This window comes from Lissotriton helveticus, chromosome 11 (assembly GCF_964261635.1).
Source record: "Lissotriton helveticus chromosome 11, aLisHel1.1, whole genome shotgun sequence".
Taxonomy (NCBI): domain Eukaryota; kingdom Metazoa; phylum Chordata; class Amphibia; order Caudata; family Salamandridae; genus Lissotriton; species Lissotriton helveticus.
Window position 1 is genome coordinate 530,211,594 of NC_136072.1, and position 19,278 is coordinate 530,230,871.

At 41.0% G+C, this 19,278-nt stretch overlaps 1 protein-coding gene across 3 annotated transcripts in view; it reads right to left on the minus strand.

Annotated features, from left to right (window-relative positions):
* Positions 1–19,278, minus strand: part of LOC144790632 (uncharacterized) — a 490,677-nt gene that overhangs the window by 273,242 nt on the left and 198,157 nt on the right. For all 3 annotated transcript variants that reach the window (XM_078665360.1, XM_078665361.1, XM_078665362.1), the window contains exon 8: positions 2,991–3,059. In XM_078665360.1, the coding sequence (XP_078521486.1) occupies positions 2,991–3,059 (69 nt within the window). The remainder of the gene's footprint in view (positions 1–2,990; positions 3,060–19,278) is intronic.

Sequence of the window (19,278 nt, forward strand, 5' to 3'; positions counted from 1 at the left end):
TGGATACTGAGGGTTCTTGGGGGCCAACAAGCCCTCCTGTTACCGCTAGTAAGTTCCCACGCAGCCTGACTGCTGAGAGTATTTGGGGGCCACGCCCCCTTTCTCCACCACCCTGCAAAAAAGCATCCTGGCGCATTGCTGGTTGTGGGATAAAGTCCCTTTGGCTCCAGAGGGTCCTTGGGGGCCAACTACCCCTTCTGTTAGCTCCAGTAGGTCCCATACACCATAATAGCTGAGGGGTTATCATAGGCCATGCCCCCTTTCTTCACCACTCTGCAAATGCACGCTGCTGGTTGGGGAATGAAGTCCTCTTGGTTTCAGAGAGTCCTTGTGGGCCAACTACCCTTCCCGTTACCTCCAGTAAGTCCCACAGAACATGACTGCTGTAAGGACTTTGCAGGTCATGCCCCCTTTCTCTACCACTCTTCAAACACGCCTTGTGGCGCATTACTGCTTGGGGGATGAAGTCCCCTTGGCTGCTGAGGGACCTTGTGGGTCAAGACGCCCCCTTTTGTTACCTCCAGTAAGTCCCTTGCAGTGGGATTCCTGAGAGCTGTTTCAAGCTACCGTCCCCTTTCTCCACCACTTGTCAAATTCGAATACTAGTTAAACAACCATAGAAATTGGCTTGAAAACCAAAGGTTACAGGAATGTTATAGTTAAGAAATAGAATTTTAAAAAACTTTAGAAATTCACTGAAAAAAACAAAGGTTACCGGGATGTTCTAGTTAGGCTTGGATTTCCCATTGTACAAAACCAGTGAAATTCAGCAGTTACAGTTACATGAGCTTACTATAATTTACGCCCCTGCAATGCACTGCTTATGACCTCACATATAGCATCACTGATGACATATATACTAAGCTACTACAAATGTTTAATTAGTAAGGACAGCTCCCGCTACATGTGGGGAGTTGGCTGGGGCCTAGGGGCTCCTTCTGTTCCCCCAACAAGTATATGGTGGCTGCCCTGGTTGGGCACCAGGGCACCAACCTTTAAGAAATGTGGGCTTGAGAGATGTGGTTCCAGGGGCCGATATCGGCTTTGGGAGGGTGCCCACGTGGCCCCTTCCCCTTGATGTTTAGAAATGGCCTTGAGGATGGGATCCCCAAGGTCTAACAAGGCTCAGGGGCAAGTTGCCCCCTGCCCTTTATTGAAAATAAACAGCCCTGAGGGTTGGGGTTCCCGGGACCTAACAAGTCTTGGGAAGGGGGCCATGTGCCCCCCTTTAATTAATTAAAGGCTCGGGTTGATGGGGTTCCCAGGGCCTAATGAGGCTCAGAGAGGATAACCACAAGGGCCCCCTCTACATCAAAATATATACAGCCCTGGGGTAGGGGGTTGCCAGGGCCATATTAGGTTCGGGAAAGGGGAACATGCAGTTGGCTGCATGTGTGCAAACCCCCTGCCGTGCACGGTGTGGGGTTGGATTTAGGTATGGTGATTAAATACTCCTTTTCGTTAAAAAAAACTAAAAAAATTCACTGAAACAAACAAAGGTTAAAATGACATTATAGTTAGGTGAAATGTTCAGTAACAACGTAATGTTTTAAACTCTAAACACCACACAGAAATTCACCAGTTATAGTCATCTCAAGTAATTATAGCATGTGCTCTAAGGTAACTATAACTTGCGCCCTCTCCATGCGCTGCTAATAACCATTCATATTACATCACTCATGACATCTTCTATGACATCATTGATAATAACACTGCAACATTTGCAGTGAAATAATCGATGAGAAAACTGCATGGGAGTAGGGCAAGTAACATAGAAAAGATTAAAACCTGATTAATAAATATATCAACACAGAGCATTATACAATTATAAACACAACTGGCGCAATCCTCTAATAAACCCAACAACCTAAAAATAAGTAATACTTTTTTAAATAACAATGATAAAAAAGAACAAAAATAAAAACAAAGTAGTATACAAAAATACCATAATAAAAAACATTATTAAAATTGACAGTATTTTAGACTTTAATTAAATAATTAAACTGTAAAAAACTATATATTTTCCTTCAATATTTTGATGTGCAATATTTTTGTAGTCACTAGATTTTGACAATATTATCGTCAAACACAGAAATGATTGCTTTCCCATTTTGTTCAGAACAGCCATCTCTGTCATCCATGTTGTGCTGGACAGTATTGCTTCCTTGATAGCAAATTCATGGCCAATCCATATGGACACAGAAATTGAGGAAATGGTAAAGTTTTGCAGGGGAATGGTGACACCCAAGCAATCTGTATCCACTTAGACTGTACCTCAGATGGCCGTGCACATTGTGTATGTCCATGCTATGTCTAAGAAGATGGTGTTGGATGTGAAAGGGTCGACAAATGGCTTAATAGTCAACAATATTTGTATTTGGTTCTCTTTGAGCCATATGCAAGAATTTCTAAATACCTAATGACCTTAAATGCATGTTCACTTCAAACAATATTAGGATAAGTATAGTGCTTAAAAGACAACACAATGGCAGCGACTGATAACCTATTATGGGTGGACTACTTCTTAAAACCCTCTTTTAGAGAAGAGCACACTTTGAGGTAATATGGTGGGAGTAAGGGAGGAAAGTAAGAACGGAGGAATTAAATAAAATAAAGAAGGGAAAGTGTGAAAAAGGACAACTACTGCAGATAAACTGAACAGCTGTGATACTTCAATCCCAATCAATACACAGGTATTAAGAACAACAAGGGGATTGGAGTGTGCATGGGCTCATTTGTGTAAATTGAGTGGAATAATGAAATAATGGCAAACTACAGTTTGATAGAAAGTACAGAGTCTGCAATTAATTGCCTTCTCCTTGTATTTGTACTACATCATCACAACACAATTATTAAAGGATGGTCATTGAAGCATGTGAAAGTTAACCGGCACACATAATGCAACAGTAGAAACAAAGATAGGTAGGCTAGACTGGTGCTGTATAATCTTAAGTCAATTAGCATGCACTCCAAAGGAAATGAAGGCTTACCTGCAGACAAGAAGTAACAGATGGTGGGGTCTGAGGAACACCTGGATTGTCTACCTGAGAATGAGCTATCTGCAAAAGGAAAATAATTATCACAACTTTGAATTGAACCAGTGGATGTTAAGAGAGGGTAAGTGAGGTGACAGCAACCAAATATTCAAATAGCTTTGATTGGACGTCTTTTAGGGGACTAATACCGGTCCCTTATACAACATCCCTACAATGTACAACTTACTGGAGAAAAAAAATCTAACAATCTTATATGTGGAGAAGAAAGTGATTGTGCTGCTCAATTACCCATATACATTGCTGTGTTTATTGAGTGCAATTGTTTTACATGTACAGTGAATACTCAGATAACAGTACATTATTAGACCATTTATAGTGGAGCGGACATCCTCACAGTCAAGTCTCTAAACTTCCATGAGTTGATTTATTGTTATGTTCTAGAACTTCAAGGGCTCGAATGACCACATTAAGAAAAGTAGCTGTCCTTTGATATATGAAGTGACATGACCTGCTCTTGTAATTTAGCAAGAGCTGCACCTCCTGGGAATGAGTTGCCCCTTCTTGGGGCACTTGGGATAAGAAAAGGTGCTCTATGCAGGGTTTACCAAAGGCTCCAGAGGTGTGGTATTTCTTCTCCATAGGACCTTTACCCTTGTGATCTCAAATATCACTGTTGAGCCGCAGGGAAGATATGCGGGACTGGAGTACTGTCTAGAAGGAATATCATTGAACTTGTTGAGCGTATATGTGCCCCCTCAACTTGCTAAATCCTTACTGGAGGTGGTCAAAACAGTTGTCTTAGTTCTCTCCCAGGGTACAGCTATTATATGGGAGACTTTAATGCTCCTTTGAAACCACATCTGGACTGCTGCAGTTAGTGGGGAAAGAAAGGTTAGATCATTAGATGATGGGATGACCTCACTGGGACTGTGCAATGCCTGAAGAATTTGGCACCCCCACTGTAAAAAATACACACACAACACGGCTGTGCACAAAACACTCTTCCGCATAGATGTTTTACTCCTCCTGGCAACAGATATCCAGAATACGATAACTGCGAAATTCCTCCTACAAGGCACTTCCAATACCACCCCAGTCACAATCCAAATTGTTTTCCTACTGTATAAGATCATCCGGTTTGGCACCCTAATGCTTTATGCCTTGTGGATGATCAATGCTCCAAGTACCTGCTGACAGAACTGGAAGACTACTTTGACTTAAACAAGGGGACAGTGACCTCAGCGGCTACCCTAACTTGGGATGTTACTATTACAGTGGTGGGCATTCCTAATTGTAGGGAACAAGACAAGCAGTGTCAAATTGTAGACCTAGAAGCCAGAATTCTAGTACTAGAGATGTAAGGTTTGGAAAGTTCATCGGAAAAAACCTGCTGTCAATTAGAGTTGGACAGGCTCTCCATGTGAAAACTCTGCTTGGAGGAGGCCTGGCAGTCCCGGATTGCCACAATTCGGAAGATCTATGAATGGATGGCAAAACTAGGGAGTTTCTTTATTGGCTACCTACCAGGGAAATGGCTTCCCGGGTGATCCCAGAGAATATGGATAAGGAAGGCTGACATCTATGTAGGGGCAGCGGCGATCGCATCTACATTTGCAGTTTTCTACCAGACCCTCCTAGAGGAACTACCACTACCATCACTAAATAGCTTAACCAGAGCCGAGCTAGACAAGCCTCTTAGAGTAGAAGAGTTGAAGAAGACCTGCAGGGAATGAACGCTGACAATACACCAGGACCAGACAGCTTTTCACCTTGACAAGTATAGCAAATTTTAAGAGGTCCTTTATCCCAGTCTCTTAGATGTGTATAAAGAAGCAGTTGAAAGAGGCTTCTTTCCACCTGAGCTAGATTTATCTACCGTCATAGTGATTCACAAACCTGGCAACCCTGACCATTGCACTTCATTTTATCCCATTTCACTGATAAACGTGGAAGCCAAGATCTTTGGGAAAACACTGGCAAACAGGCTCGCAAAAGTCCTGAGATTGCTAATTCTCCTGGACAAATGTGGTTTTATACCTAATCATAGAACTCCCCACTGTATCAACAGGTACATGTGGCACTGGCTCACCTCCACCCAAATTACTGATCTTTGTGCCCTTATACTCATAGGCTTTGAGAAGTTGTTTGATTCTCTTAAATGAGACAGCTCTTTCCTGTACTGGTTTTGGCTACAGCTCTTAGAAATATGTCAAATTCTCGACTCCCTGCTCATGCGCAGGTGAGAGTGAATAGGATACTCTCAACCTCTTTCCTCATCAGGAAAGGAACCAGGTGGGGTTGCCCACTGTCCCCGCTCCTTTTCACCCTCACAATGGAGCCATTGGTGCTGTGGATCTGTCACAACGTGGACCTGTGGAGCCTACAGTAGGAATAGGGCATAGAAGATAGAATAGTATTCTATGCGATATTACACAGAACATACATGTCTGCTCCCCTCCTAGCCAAAATTGGTAGGCGCGCAACTGATCTCTGTCTCCCCAACTGTGGGCTTGTTGGCACTTTCTACCACACTATCTGGGACTGCCCGATGATCCAAGACCTGTGGGAGCGAGCGACCTGTAAGATGTCTGATGCACTAGGAAAACCTGTCCCTCTGTCTCCCAGAAGCGGACTCCTTAATGTGTGGGACCCCACAGATCTCACTGCGCTGGAACGGCAATGGGCAGCTTTGGGCTTTCTCTTATTAAAGCGTGAAATAGCAATGCAATGGAGCTCGCCAAATAAATCGCTCTTGATCAGATGGGTCGCTGCAATGGATACATGTATGTTGTCTGAAAAAACTGTATACAAGGTCAGGGGGTGTCCTGGAATTTGGGATAAGAAATGGGGTCACTGGAATGTCTATAGAGGTAAACGTTGTAGTTCCCCTACAACTGAAATGGCTATGACCAGGACTGGTCCTCCCCGAACTCGCACTTGTAATGCACCGCTGTAATGTATTCCTTCTATGTCAATTTTTGTACTTAATGACTGCCAATTGATCACTTACTCTGCTTTGTTCAATAAAATATTTTTTTTAAAAATGAGCTACTATTCATGGCTTGGGAATAAAAAGATCAGTGTTTTATCTAAAAAAAAAAAAGAATAGTACTCTATGCAGAAGATGTCCTGATTTTCCTCTTCCACCCCCAAATGTCTGGCCCATCACTCCACCACTTCAAATCTGAAACCTTTATGGAGAAGTATCAGGTCTTCAAGTTTCTTGTAGTACCACTGACAGGGAATAGACAGATTGTGAACTGGAAAATCCGCCTTCCATTAAGATGGCTGAACTTTCAATACCCTGATATACATATTGCCTTAGAACCTGCCCTGATGTGGAGCGTAAACCTTTTATATATGGAGACTACAATGAAGAAAGATCTCATTAAATGGGACAGGCTTACACTGCATAGCCTCAGCAGGGCAGCCATTTTCAAGATGATCTTCCAGCCGTGCTTCATCTACATTGTGCAAAACTTCTCTCTGATCATCCCACACCAATGGTTTAAAAAACTAGCAACCATGATCCATACCTTTGTATGTGCGGGCCACCCCAGTGCATTGCATTTGATAAGTGAAGGCAGTTGATCTATGATGGAAGGATGGGTATGGCAGAGCTCTGAGTATTGGGCGACACGGTTACTGATAGTAAACGATTAGCTCTGTGGAGGGTGGGACAACCAGGCCTTCCAGTCTGAATGGTCACTATGGGCTTGGACAAAGTTCTGGAATTACTTTACGGTAACTCAAACCTCAAGGGTTCCCAGAAGTTACCAGCGTAGTTTTCCTGGTCTAGCCCTGCGCCTAAAAGGCAGTGAGCAGAGACTGACGCATGAGACCACTTTGTGGCAGCAGAAATGGTGATCGCACACCACCCAATTTGCAGACTTTGGCAAGTGGGACCTTATCAGAATCACAAAACTGGGGAATGTTAGGCAGCCTTCACATATGAAGTCATTTTAGGAGCTTCAAACAGCATTTAGCCTACACAAGTCCTAATTATATAAATATTTGTAAATCCGACATGCGCTCATTTGACACCAGGCCTTGTTGCTGGACCTCCCAGAATACAGCCCACTCGAGGTGAAAATCTTACATGGGCCAACGGGCAAAGGGTGGGATGGTGGGTTCGCTAATCTACCAGTCATTGGTCATTCATTTTCCAGATCTGTTTCTGGTTTTGAAGGCAAAATGTGAGGCATGGGTGAGACCAGAGGACTAAATGGATTGGAGGGAGGCTAGAATGGCTGTAAAGTAATTTTCAAGTTAGTAAAGTAAGTACAATTTTATTTGCACAATTAATTAAAATCATTGCAATAAACACATACAAAATTGACTGTTGTAGAAAAGGGGTATTCGAGTCTATTAAAAAGTCAGTAAGATTGTTGGTTAAAAAAGTAATGGGAAGGTCACTTAGAGAGGATAGGGCTCAAATTTGATCAGATGGTAAGATCAAGGAGTTAATATCTGTAATAAACTTTACAAAGCGTGTCGCCATCTGAGGTGAGTCCCCCCTCATGCAAGCATCTAGTGCTTCTTGACATGTCCTGATACTAAGAAGCCAAATTGGTCTCAGCAAGAAAATTCTTTGGGCTCGTAGGTGATGACAGATACACAGGATGTGGATGAGGTTTTCCTCTTCTTGGTTACAAAAGCGGCATTTGGAAGAAGCTTCTTTCTTATATCCTTGGCCAAACTTATATGCCTTCAGCGGAATTAAACCGAAGCGGAATCTCATTAGTTGGAGTTTAATATGTGGTTTCATAGAGGATGCAAGATAAGATGGTAAAGTTTTCGAGGCATATAGTTTGGAGGCCCAAGAGCAGTGGAAGTGATGGAGTACCTGTTGTGCGTCAAGGTCATTTGATAAGATTTTTGCTTGTTTACTAAAAAGCTTCGATTTCACCTCGATGGGCAAGGAAGTTGACCATATATCTTTTGCTTCGAGGGAGTCGAGGCAAAATGTCAGATATTTGTTCCACGATGTTTTGGGGTTGCTAAGCACTGACCATATGCAGCTCTTTAAGGTGTGAGGGCTAGCTTGTTTCGCTTTTAGACAATAGGAGATATATCTCGCGCTCATAATCCATCACATGGATGATAGAGAGAATTCTTTCTGAATTTGGGCATGGGAGGTCGAGTTTGGCAACTGAAAGACCCTGCGGTAACATGATAATTGCGCTCTGTCCAGCCAGTTATTCATTTTATCTTTAAAAATTATTGCTCCAAAAGAGATTGTGGGAAGGAATTTTGCGGTAATCAGTTTTATCAGTGGAACTAAGTCCTGGGAGTGCAGAGCGTTCTTCGTTCTTATGAAAGCCCCCTCCAGGCTACGAGCAACTGCCTGCATCTCAGTTGTATGCACCGAGGATCTCCCTTTATGATCAATCCAGACGCCCAGGTACTTATATGCAATGACAGTCTCCAGTGGTTTCCCTTCAATAAACCACAGGGGCTTTATTATTTTTGTAGAAGATATTACCATTGCTTTGGTTTTAGTAACATTTTTCTCTAGCATTTTGGTGTTACAGTAATGGGCGAGAGAGTCGAACAGTCTTTGAAGGCCCATCTGGGTTTGGTCTAAGAGAATGGTGTCGTCTGCATATTGCAGAGTTTGTATTTTTCTTTGTTCAATTCCATCGGGAAAAGCTCTGGAACGGGACAACCATTCAGGGAGGTCTGCGAGGTACAGGTTGAAGAGTAATGGTGCAAGGGTGCACACTTGTTTTAGGCCTCTGCTAGTGTAGATTTTGTTAGAAGTAGACCATGTCGATGTTACTCTTTTTTTAACCCAGGTGTCTGTGTGTAAGTGCATTCAATAGTGACGTGGGATGCCCCATCTTGCCAGTTTTTCCCACAGTTTAGGCCGGCTCATGCTGTCGAAGGCTTTACGAAAGTCAATAAATCCTAGGTACAACGATTTGCCTTTTGATGCTAGTGAGGTTTCCATCAGGTGAGCCATACAAATCAAATTGTCCTCAATATGGCTGCCTCTTCGGAAACCAGTTTGGGTGAAAGGGATTAGATTGTTATTTTCCGCCCATTTTGTAAGTTCCTTTAAAAGGACGCTAGCATATGCCTTCCCGTCCACATCGAGTAAGGGTATCATCCTATAATTGTCGGGATTGGAGCGCGAGCCCTTTTTATGGAAGGGGACGAGGAGGGATCCTTGCCAAGATGCCGGAATAGGGCGGAATAGGTCCTTTTCAAAAGACTCACGCCATACATGGTTATTTAGGTAAGGTGCACTTATTGGAGATAATAAGATGAGAAGTCTCTCACTGGAAAGCCTGGGCCACTTGTCATTGTATGAAATCTGGACACCATGGTTCCACATACCAGATTCCATACAACCTCATTGGCCAAATTAAATCTCAACTCCACTGCACAAGCTGCAGATTTACATAAGCTTTACCTATGGTTATATAATTGAAAAGAATAAATATAATGAAATTGCATACTTGCAATTGTCAGCACTAGTGTGACAAATAGTAATCTTTGCACCATACAGGCTTCATCTTTAACGTTTTTCCAAGCCCCTATTTAAAGTCTCGCCATTTCAACGTACATCTGAATCGCAGCTAGATTCTGAGGCACTATCATGACTATTACTTTCTTTAGGCCACAAACATTTTCACACCCTAACAACCTTGCACATACTCCACACATTCCCATCTGTCAGTTCCACTACCTGATGTCCCACTCTGATTATTTTCATGCAAATCCAAAACTTAGATTCTCCAGATCTAACCAACTTTCCTTTTTTTACAAGCACCCATTCACCAACCTTGAATTGTTGTATATGACCCTTTTGTACACATTTGGACTCAACTTTGTCATTAGATCGCCATCTATGATCAGTCCCTCTCACCAAACGACCATATACTTTTGTCCTCATTTTCCATCATTCACATCCGGTTTAAATTACACACTGCCTTTCTACCTCCCATTTTTTCAAATGCAGACATATCTACCAATGATCTGGGTGTGGACTTGCAATTCCATATTAAGTCTTTAAGGACTGATGACATTTATTTTCCATTGGCAAGTGCCAACTGTAATAGTACACAGGCGTGCGTATGTGATTAATACCATGTTTTTGCAAAACGTCTTTCATTTCCGAAGATCTCAACTGTAGACCAGTGTCTGAGGCCAAACACGTAGGAAAACCTTCCTTCTCAAACACTTACTTAAGAAAATGTATCCCTGCATGTGAATCAACCTGATGAACCAATTTAACCTCTGGCCATTGAGTTAGCTGAACAATAAGAACAATGGCAAAAACATGACTGCTGGATAAACACATGGGACCTGCAATGTCATGAGAAACCATTTCCCATACCCTGTCAGGTTTACAAATTCGAGCTTTCTCATAGTTGATTCCCTTCTGCATTTTCTAACTGAAGGCACATTCAATGCATGAACTAACGTTGGCGTCAATACATCTATCAATGGCCAGCCACCAAAACTCACTGCAAATTCTTCTTTTCATGCTACTCATGCCAAGATGGCCTTCATGAGCCATGTCTAACACAAATTGTCTTAACTCTGAGGTACCACTAAATGTTCTCCACAAAACAAATGATCATCTAATTCTGATAACTCATTTGCAATGTAAAAATATGGTTACATGTCTTTGTTCAAAAACCTCTTTCCCAGCCATTTTGACGTATTATATCGTATGACCTCCTGAATTTTCTCATCTTGGTTGAATGCATCCTTCCATTGATCTCGTTTAATGCAGCCACTTGACACCTCAAAGATGGACACAACACTCTCCAACTCATCATCAATAATGCCCTTGTCCCCATCCTCCTTTACTGGTAACCTGGACAAACAATCCGCTAGAATTTTTCTGGCACAAGGAATGTACTCAACATTGAAATGAAACTCCTACAATTTGTGTTGCTAGGCGTAGACTTTCCACAACCTTTGGTGGTAAATAATTCCACCAATGGAAACCTAACTTTAAATTGAATACCATAAACATATCTTTCTTTTTCTAGAGTGGAATACTTGAATTCTGCATCTCTTACTGGTCTTGAGGTGTACGCAATTGTAACCAACTTGCCCTCATGGTTTTGCATTAGAACAGCACCAATACCAACACCAATACCAAATACCAACATTACTGGCATCTGTAACATTAACCGAGTTGTACGGAGTGCCAAATGTTGCCAATGCAGGAGCTGAGGAAATTTCGTTCTTTAGTGTGACAAATTCAGAAGCACATTCTTCATTCCAAATAAATTGTTGCTTTTTTTCATTACACCTCTCGTGTTATTTGTTTTATCTGAAACAATGGAATGAACCTGGCATAATATTCCGCCAATGATTTTAAGTTGTTCTTTGTTTTGAGGGTCTGGAGCTTCCTCTATTTCCTTAACCAAGCACTGTTTTGGGAAAACACCATATTTGCCAATGCTGTGATCCACAGATTCAACTTCATATTTAAATGTTTCCTTGGCTAAGGTCATAGCATGACTTTGCAATATACTCAGAACCTTATATATAGTTTCTGCATTGTCTTGCTTAGTGTTACCAAAAACTAATATGTCATCTTGAAAAGACAGTGCATTCTTTACATCCTTGAATAACGTATGCGTCTGCGGAGAGAGAAGCGCCACAGCAGGAAGAATACAGGGGTTTGCGAAAACGTCCAATATCTCTAAAGTGGGTGCATTTCATAGAATTATTTTGAACAGATGCGAATGAAACATCAGAGGATTCACAACCCCTGCTCATATTGAGTGGTCTGACTAATTAATCAGCCTCCTGATATAGCAACTCAGTTGTTAATGGATGTCGTGTGGGTGAGGGGGCGCATTCCCTCCCTCTCTCCTCTCCTTCCCTGCCCCTAGTGGGGCTGATCCCCCATGGCTTCTTCCCTCTCACCATAATCGGATGTACTCATTGCTAGGTACCAGTTACCCGGAAAATTTGAAAATTGTACAGCGGCAACTGTTTAGTTCTGTTTTGTTTTGGTTTTACAGGGGGTGGGCAAGGGTAAGAGAGGCTACATTGAGTTTTAGCCCATACACAAGCTAGTCATGTACTTGATGATGTATCGCGATAATGATAATGTACATGACTCAATGATATTTTGAATACTATGTGAGTATAAACTGTACGCACTGTCAGGTCAATATGTTAAGATGTGATAGTACAACATGTATTGTGTAAAACTGATGTAAAACACTGCACATAAAACTGCACATGTGTCCTGGTTATCCAAATTGTAAATCTGCAAATGAAAAACCTAATAGAGTTTGTGTTAAAAAAAAAAAAAACTTATGCATGACTCTCTGGGGCACTGCTGAGGCTGAAATTAATCCAAAATGCAACCTTTTGTATCTAAATGCCCCTTCAGGAGTAATACATGAAGTGTAAGGTTTGCTATCCTCCTGCAGAGCAATTTGGTGATAAGCATTGGATAAATCCAGTGTCGAAAACACCGCAGCCCCACTCAATGCCAAGAACAATATTTGGTAAAGGGTGCCGATCCACCCATCACACATTCATTCAGATTTCTCAGATCAACACAAAGTCCTATTTTTCCATTGGATTTGTGTACCACTACAACAGGTGACAACCATTCTGAAGATTCGATCTCTTTAAGTACGTCCTGACTGTATAGTCTTTCTAGTTCTTCCCTTAAAGCCTCTCTCATGGATAAGGGGATGTTTCTAACTTTGTGTACTTTAGGCACAGCATCTTGTTTTTATATCATCTTATATACAAAATCCTGCTAAAAATGCTAAAAACCATACTTACCTCTTCCCTCGTACTAGACTTAGGTTAGGTACATTGGGGTAGGCGTATTTTAGAAGCGCCAGTTGAGTATTTTAGTCTATGTTATTTATGTATGTATTTTTATATGGCTTAGAAACCATACAATGATCTTACAGTATTATTTCATATTACTGTTTACGCTGTACGCATTATACTTTGCAGTCTGCCTAACGATTGCAGCAGTTCACCTATCTTGCATGAGAAAGAAGACTGTTCAATAAACCCTTTTTATTGAAACACCCGTCTCTCTATTTCTGTGCACTCTCTGTAGAAACGAAGCATGCACGATTGACTGAGTGAAATACTTATCTATTGTTTCCACGACTCTGAAGATACTTGTTCCAGTCCTAGGGAAACAAAGCTGTCATGTTTATGCAGTTGTCAGAAACAAATCCCTTCTTGTGAATTCGCGAAAGTTTCTAGTGACCTCTGAGCTAGCTGGCACTCACAATTAGGTTTAGTATATTCAATAGAGACCTACTGACCTAAGTCCTACGTCATATCTATAGGATATATTATTCCAATGCGCAGAGCCTATTGGGAATATAGGAACTACACTACAACACCACCTCCTATAGCTTCTAAATAAGCTTCAAAACCATCTTTCCATTGCTTCCACTACAAACAAGAATCTCCGGGGCTGGGTAGAAAAGATAAAGGTGCAACAATACCATCCATATCATAGACAATAACCTATTGTTATACTTATTACACTAAAAAACTATAACGTAGCTTAAAATTGATTAAATGTTGATCATATATATATATATATATATATATATATATATATATATATATATATATATATATATATATATATATATATATATATATATATATATACCAAACAATTCCCACCACTTCCGACCACTTCCGTGTTCCGGCGAAGAAGGAACTCAGACCACCACAGCAGATCAGGCAAGATATGTTTCCCACAGCCTGCAACGACGCGTTTCGGGCTTCACGAGCCCTTGATCACATTCAGCTTTCTACACGTCTCTGTTACTTTTTATATATCTTACACACTGTGCACGCCCCGTCGTTTGTGTGAAATGCCAGTCACGTGACAGTGAAAAGGAACAACAGACTAACATGTTTGTTGTGCTTTACGAACAATAAATGACTGCTTGAATGCACATAGATATTGCGCGATAAATCGGTTATATCTACAATCAGCAAACAAAGTTATTTGTTCTAGATATTTCATTCATTATCAGACAGGATAAATCCCTACTTGATATATCACATATACATTCTATTGATATGTTTGCTATGACTCATCAGTAACATCAATAACTATGTTTGCAAAAATTGTTTCTTATTCATACATGACAGTTATGCTGCTAGATCCTCCTTGTACATATGACTAACAAAAAGTGCTTAAGTGCTACTTATCTACAACTAGTGCACATTTCTACACTAAAGTGCATTGCTAAATGTGCAACAGTGCAAAGATAATAAATATAAAGTGTGATATGTGCATTATATAATAACATGGTTGATAATATTATACTTCATAGCAAATCAATTTCACATATTCTCAACAATAAAATGGTTACCTCCAGCCGGATTAAAAACCACTTTTTAAAAGCAAATATAAGATTTATAAAATGCCATAAAATATCATATCAACGATGTTTATATACAATTATACTTTTTTTGTTAAATAGATGGAGAGAGTATACATTACAGATAATATTTACATGGGCAATGATCATATGTATATATATCCGAACAAACTCCTTCTCATTCGGCCGTTGCTTGAAGGCACCAATAAAGAGCGCGGACCAACACATTTTGTCAGATGCTATCGCGTTTATTGTTCCCAAAATGAAGCAACAGCCACAACGCATGTTGTCCCTCACGGGGGACTTGATCACATGACGCGCTGTTAGCCATGACAGTTTCCTTAAATACATTGCACACTTTTTTCTTTTTTTTAATTTTTGTACCACGTGATTATTTTCCTAAAGTGACCAGTGCAATTAAAAGAAGGGTTACGGAATATAGCAATACATGCAGTTGGTAGACTCTCCATATAATCTAACAAAAGCGGGTGACTTCAGCATTTTCAGCCCACTATGTTCATTATTGTAGCTAAAGTACATGATCAATTATAAAATTGTATATCAGATATATTGTCATGTTCTCAGGTGGATCCGTATGGCATTATACTCAAACGTGATAGTGGGGATACTGGTGAGCCATATTTGCAGAATTTGCACAAACTGCTACATTTTTGCACAAATAACTGTTTACATATTTATAGTTATTTTAATTATTTATGTACTCGGGTCTTATTAATTACTCCGCATTAAGATTTAGAACATGATGCACGCATATATTTTTATTGTTGTGCATATGAAGATATGTATTTATATATTTATTACATTTGCAATTTTTGCACATTAAGCATTTATGCTGTTTACAAAAAAACAAGGAAAATTGCCATATCAACTTAGTAGTTTCTCAAATACAAATGTATGATTTTGAGGAGAAGCGGAGTATTTCTTCTATGTTTTTGGTGGAGGTCACGTGACTCACTAAAGGGGTTGGACACCTAGCAACTTTAAAACAATTGCAGATGCTGTATTTTCTGTGTGATCAAGGGCACAGCCGGCTCGAAACGCGTCGCAGAGGGGGAGTTTGAAAATAAACATCTACCTGCCAGAGCCGTGTGGGTCAGTTTCTCTCTTTTCACCGCAGTGAAATTTGGAGAGTATGCTTTTTGTGAAGTAACAACGGAAGTGGGTTGTCTTCGACGATGGTACCCCCTCCCCAGAAGCTGGCCTCCGCCTACAACGAAGACCAAGAGGATTCCGGAGAGGAGTAGTGTGCGGTGGCCCCCTACAGCAGCGTGATTTTTGCAGAAGCCGAGCAGGAAATGAGGACGACTGGGTTGGAGGACCCATTGAAAACGCAATCCGGCGGTGAGTGAAAGTAATAGTGCTGCGTGTAGGTGGGGAGGTAACGGCTCAAAAGCAGCGAGTGGTGGGGAACGGTGAGCGCCGACTCCAGTATACTAATTTTCTCCACTCTGAAGAAAATGTCAGGCAGCTTAGAGAGAGCGGGAAGCAGCAGCTGAAGAATTGTTCAGCAACCTGCCAAAAACGAGCACCAGTACATTGGGTGCGGAGGGCAGTCAAAGTGTAATGAATCAAGACGTGAAACAGCTATTGAAAATGTTGGGGAAGAAGATGAAAAGTGAAATTACCAAATGGTGGGAGCATAAGTCTCTCACAAAATATGAGGAGGTGGGATGAGTCCCCTGGGGGCTGAGGATTCTTTTGGCACTAAAGTTTGAGGAGCCTAACCCCGCCATGTTGAGAGAATGGGGGTAAGTAATTTGGTAGCATCCATGAATTTAGTGAAAATTCTGATAAAATACGCAGTTATTGATCTGCAAATCCTTCTGGAAGATATCAATAAAATGAATGAAGAGCTAGATAAAATAGTCCAAATCTAACAAAAGGAACTAATAACTAAAACACGGAAAGAAATAAGCGAACAACTGCGCAAACATGAGGACAGAATTAAAATACGCAAAGCGCATAAGTTTGCCCGGGATCAAACGGACTACGAACAGCGTCAAATGTGTACTTTTTCACGCAAACTTGAACATGCGTAGAAGCTTAAATTCAATGGTAAAAACTCTACCAACAAAACAACACAACAACAAAACCACACCGAGCACACATCAGAAACCGAAGGAGACACAATGTCTCTATCGAGTGCATCAGGCTCAGATTATAGCAGTCATGAAGGGCTCAGTTCAAAGATGGTGTTAAATTTGGGTGCAGAAATAGATTTTTTAGTAGAAGACCAGAGACAAACGCTCCGTCCGAGAAATCGGAACAACCAAACAGAAAAAGGAGTAATGCAAGGAAGAGAGCAAGGAGAAAAAGCAAAAACAACAAACCGCAGCAAAAGAAAAAACAACAATGGTTCAGGAAGCAGCGGTAGCGGATTTGACCATCACAAATCTGTCTGATATCACTCTAATGGCAGCAGAAAAACAGCTCCTCTCTCTAGGCCTCAATTTTTGCCCTGAAAGTTCATTTAATTATGCTAACACCAGGGAAGACATTTGTTGTTTCATTAGAAAATTAAAACTAAAGAAATTCTTCACGATCAAAGTTGGTAGTACCAGCCCCAATGAATTGACTAAAGAACACAGTAGTGGCTCTACACCTCCAGTAATTCCAGCATCAGCTGCTGAGATTTCTTTAACTCTTCATGATTTAGGAGCTTTATCCACAGATCTACCACAATCAAATGATTTAGACGGAACCAGTACTCAGAACCGCCTACAAAGAATAGACATTCCACAAAAGGGAGCAGGAGAGAGTCCTTTCAAATCAAAAAGTACTTTTATCCCTATTATGACGAAAGACGACGTAGACGTTTTTCATGAATGCGTATTTGAGGATCTAAAAAATTGAATCAGAGAGTCAATAAGCAACATCGTCATAAGAAAAGCTACAATCAAATGCAATATGTGAACTTGATGAAGAAACTGGGTGATAACCAGTGCTTATTTTGTAAAATATGAAGTGCAGGTGCTCACAGTCTTTAACGAGGCCACACCCACTTCCCCAGCTCCACCCACTCCCTCCAGTGGTCCCATCCACTTCCCATTATTGGCTCAAGCCACTTCCACAAGCCTCAACACATCTGAGTCACCTACTCCATTCTTGAGTTCCGCAAGAAGATAAAGGGCTGGCTCTTCACAAATGCAACTCAGGCACCTCACACCTACACACCTGCCTAAATCCCTTGATACCCTCCTGGGTAATCAGTGCGCTATACAAATCAATATAATATAACATATTGAAAGCCCTCTGACAAAAACTTAAAAGTGAACTCAAATTAGAGAAAGGTCATTTGAAGACTTGAGCCAGCTTTGCGAACAAAAGAAAATGTGATTGCACTGCGCTGTTTAAAAGAAAGAAAAGAATGAAGGAAGAAATATTAAAGAAGGCAGTAACAAATGCAGGCAGGAAGAGGAACACTGGAGTAAGGAAAGAAATAAGTAATGGATGAAAGGAGGAAAAAATAAGAAAAGAATGTGAAAGGAAGAAATGAAGGGATAGAGGGAGAAACACACCATGTATGTTTGTAAAGCACATATTCACTAGAGGGGGCCTTGACACCAAATTAAAAATGTTGTTATCCAGCTCAATTGCACTAATTTTATCTAAAGATGATAGACTGAGTGGCCACACCAAGAATTCAATTTATGACCCTGAGATAGAACACAGATTCCTGGAGTAGATATAAACATATGTGCAAGAAGGAAAAATTTAAAGGGAGAGTGAGGGAGGAGGACAGGTCTAAAGCCTAATATAGATGCAGTAGATAATGTGAAGAGAAATGTGGAAAACAGAGATTGGGATTGCAAGATTGGAGTGGAACAGGATGAGAAGAAAAAGTGAAAAGAGGAGAAAGGCAAGGGAAGAAAAGCAGACAGTGGGTAGCGTGTGAGAGTAGAGTGGAAGGGAAAGATGGAAAGGTGAACAATAAAAAGCATTTAATGAGGGGAGGTGGGGATTAAGAGAAAACGCAGATGAAGGGCAGAAAGTGAAGTAAGATTGGAGAGAAGTGAAGGAGTGAGGTCTGAAGGGGAGGAAGAATAGCAGATACTGAGATAGAGAAAACAAAGAGTACACCTCTGCTTTACTAAATATACAGTCATTAATTTTATAAAGTTGAGAGATGACAGGAGTGTATTATTCTTGGCTTGTCTCATCAATACACAGCAGTGTTGTCCAAGACACACAATAGCGATTCTTTAACTGTGTTAAGTTTTATGCCATTAAAAGATGTTTTGTTATGTCACAATAGGTATTCCTGATAAAACATGATAACGTGTCAGTTATACCATTGGGATTACGCCTTGATGGAGAACCACACTCTCATGTTTCAAACAAATAGTTCTATTACATGATCAGACTATAAGTCGCAAAATCCCACAGCCACCTATTTTCAAATGAAGTCAGACATTCAACTCCATTCAGACAGGCTCCTACACATACTTTTTAACTAATAAAGCACAAAAAGTCTGTGACAAAAAACAGAAACCCACTGAGCTAGCCACATAAATATAGTTCTGTCATCTGCATGGTACATGTTCTACATTACCCCTCTGCGCTACAGTCAAAACTTCAGCTAGACAAAACTGTGATCTCTCTCCAACAGGGACATAAGGCTGTAAGTATGCAGCAGGGGTTTATAGGACATGGGTCTTTGGAGGTGAAGAGAAGGTGTGGGGCGATAGATCTCAGCAGGCTTCTGGGGGTGGGGGGAGGTACAGAGCGCCCAACAGAGCCTAGCTCTTCTGATAGCACGTTCTGAATCAATGCTATTTTTCTCCAGGTCAAAGCTGAGAAATTCCCTGTGTATCCTCTCTCTGGTTAGGGGGTATTTGAGAAAGCCTCCTGGTTCGAGTAGCCAAGACTGAGAAGGGCTTCGCAGTCTTACCTGCGAA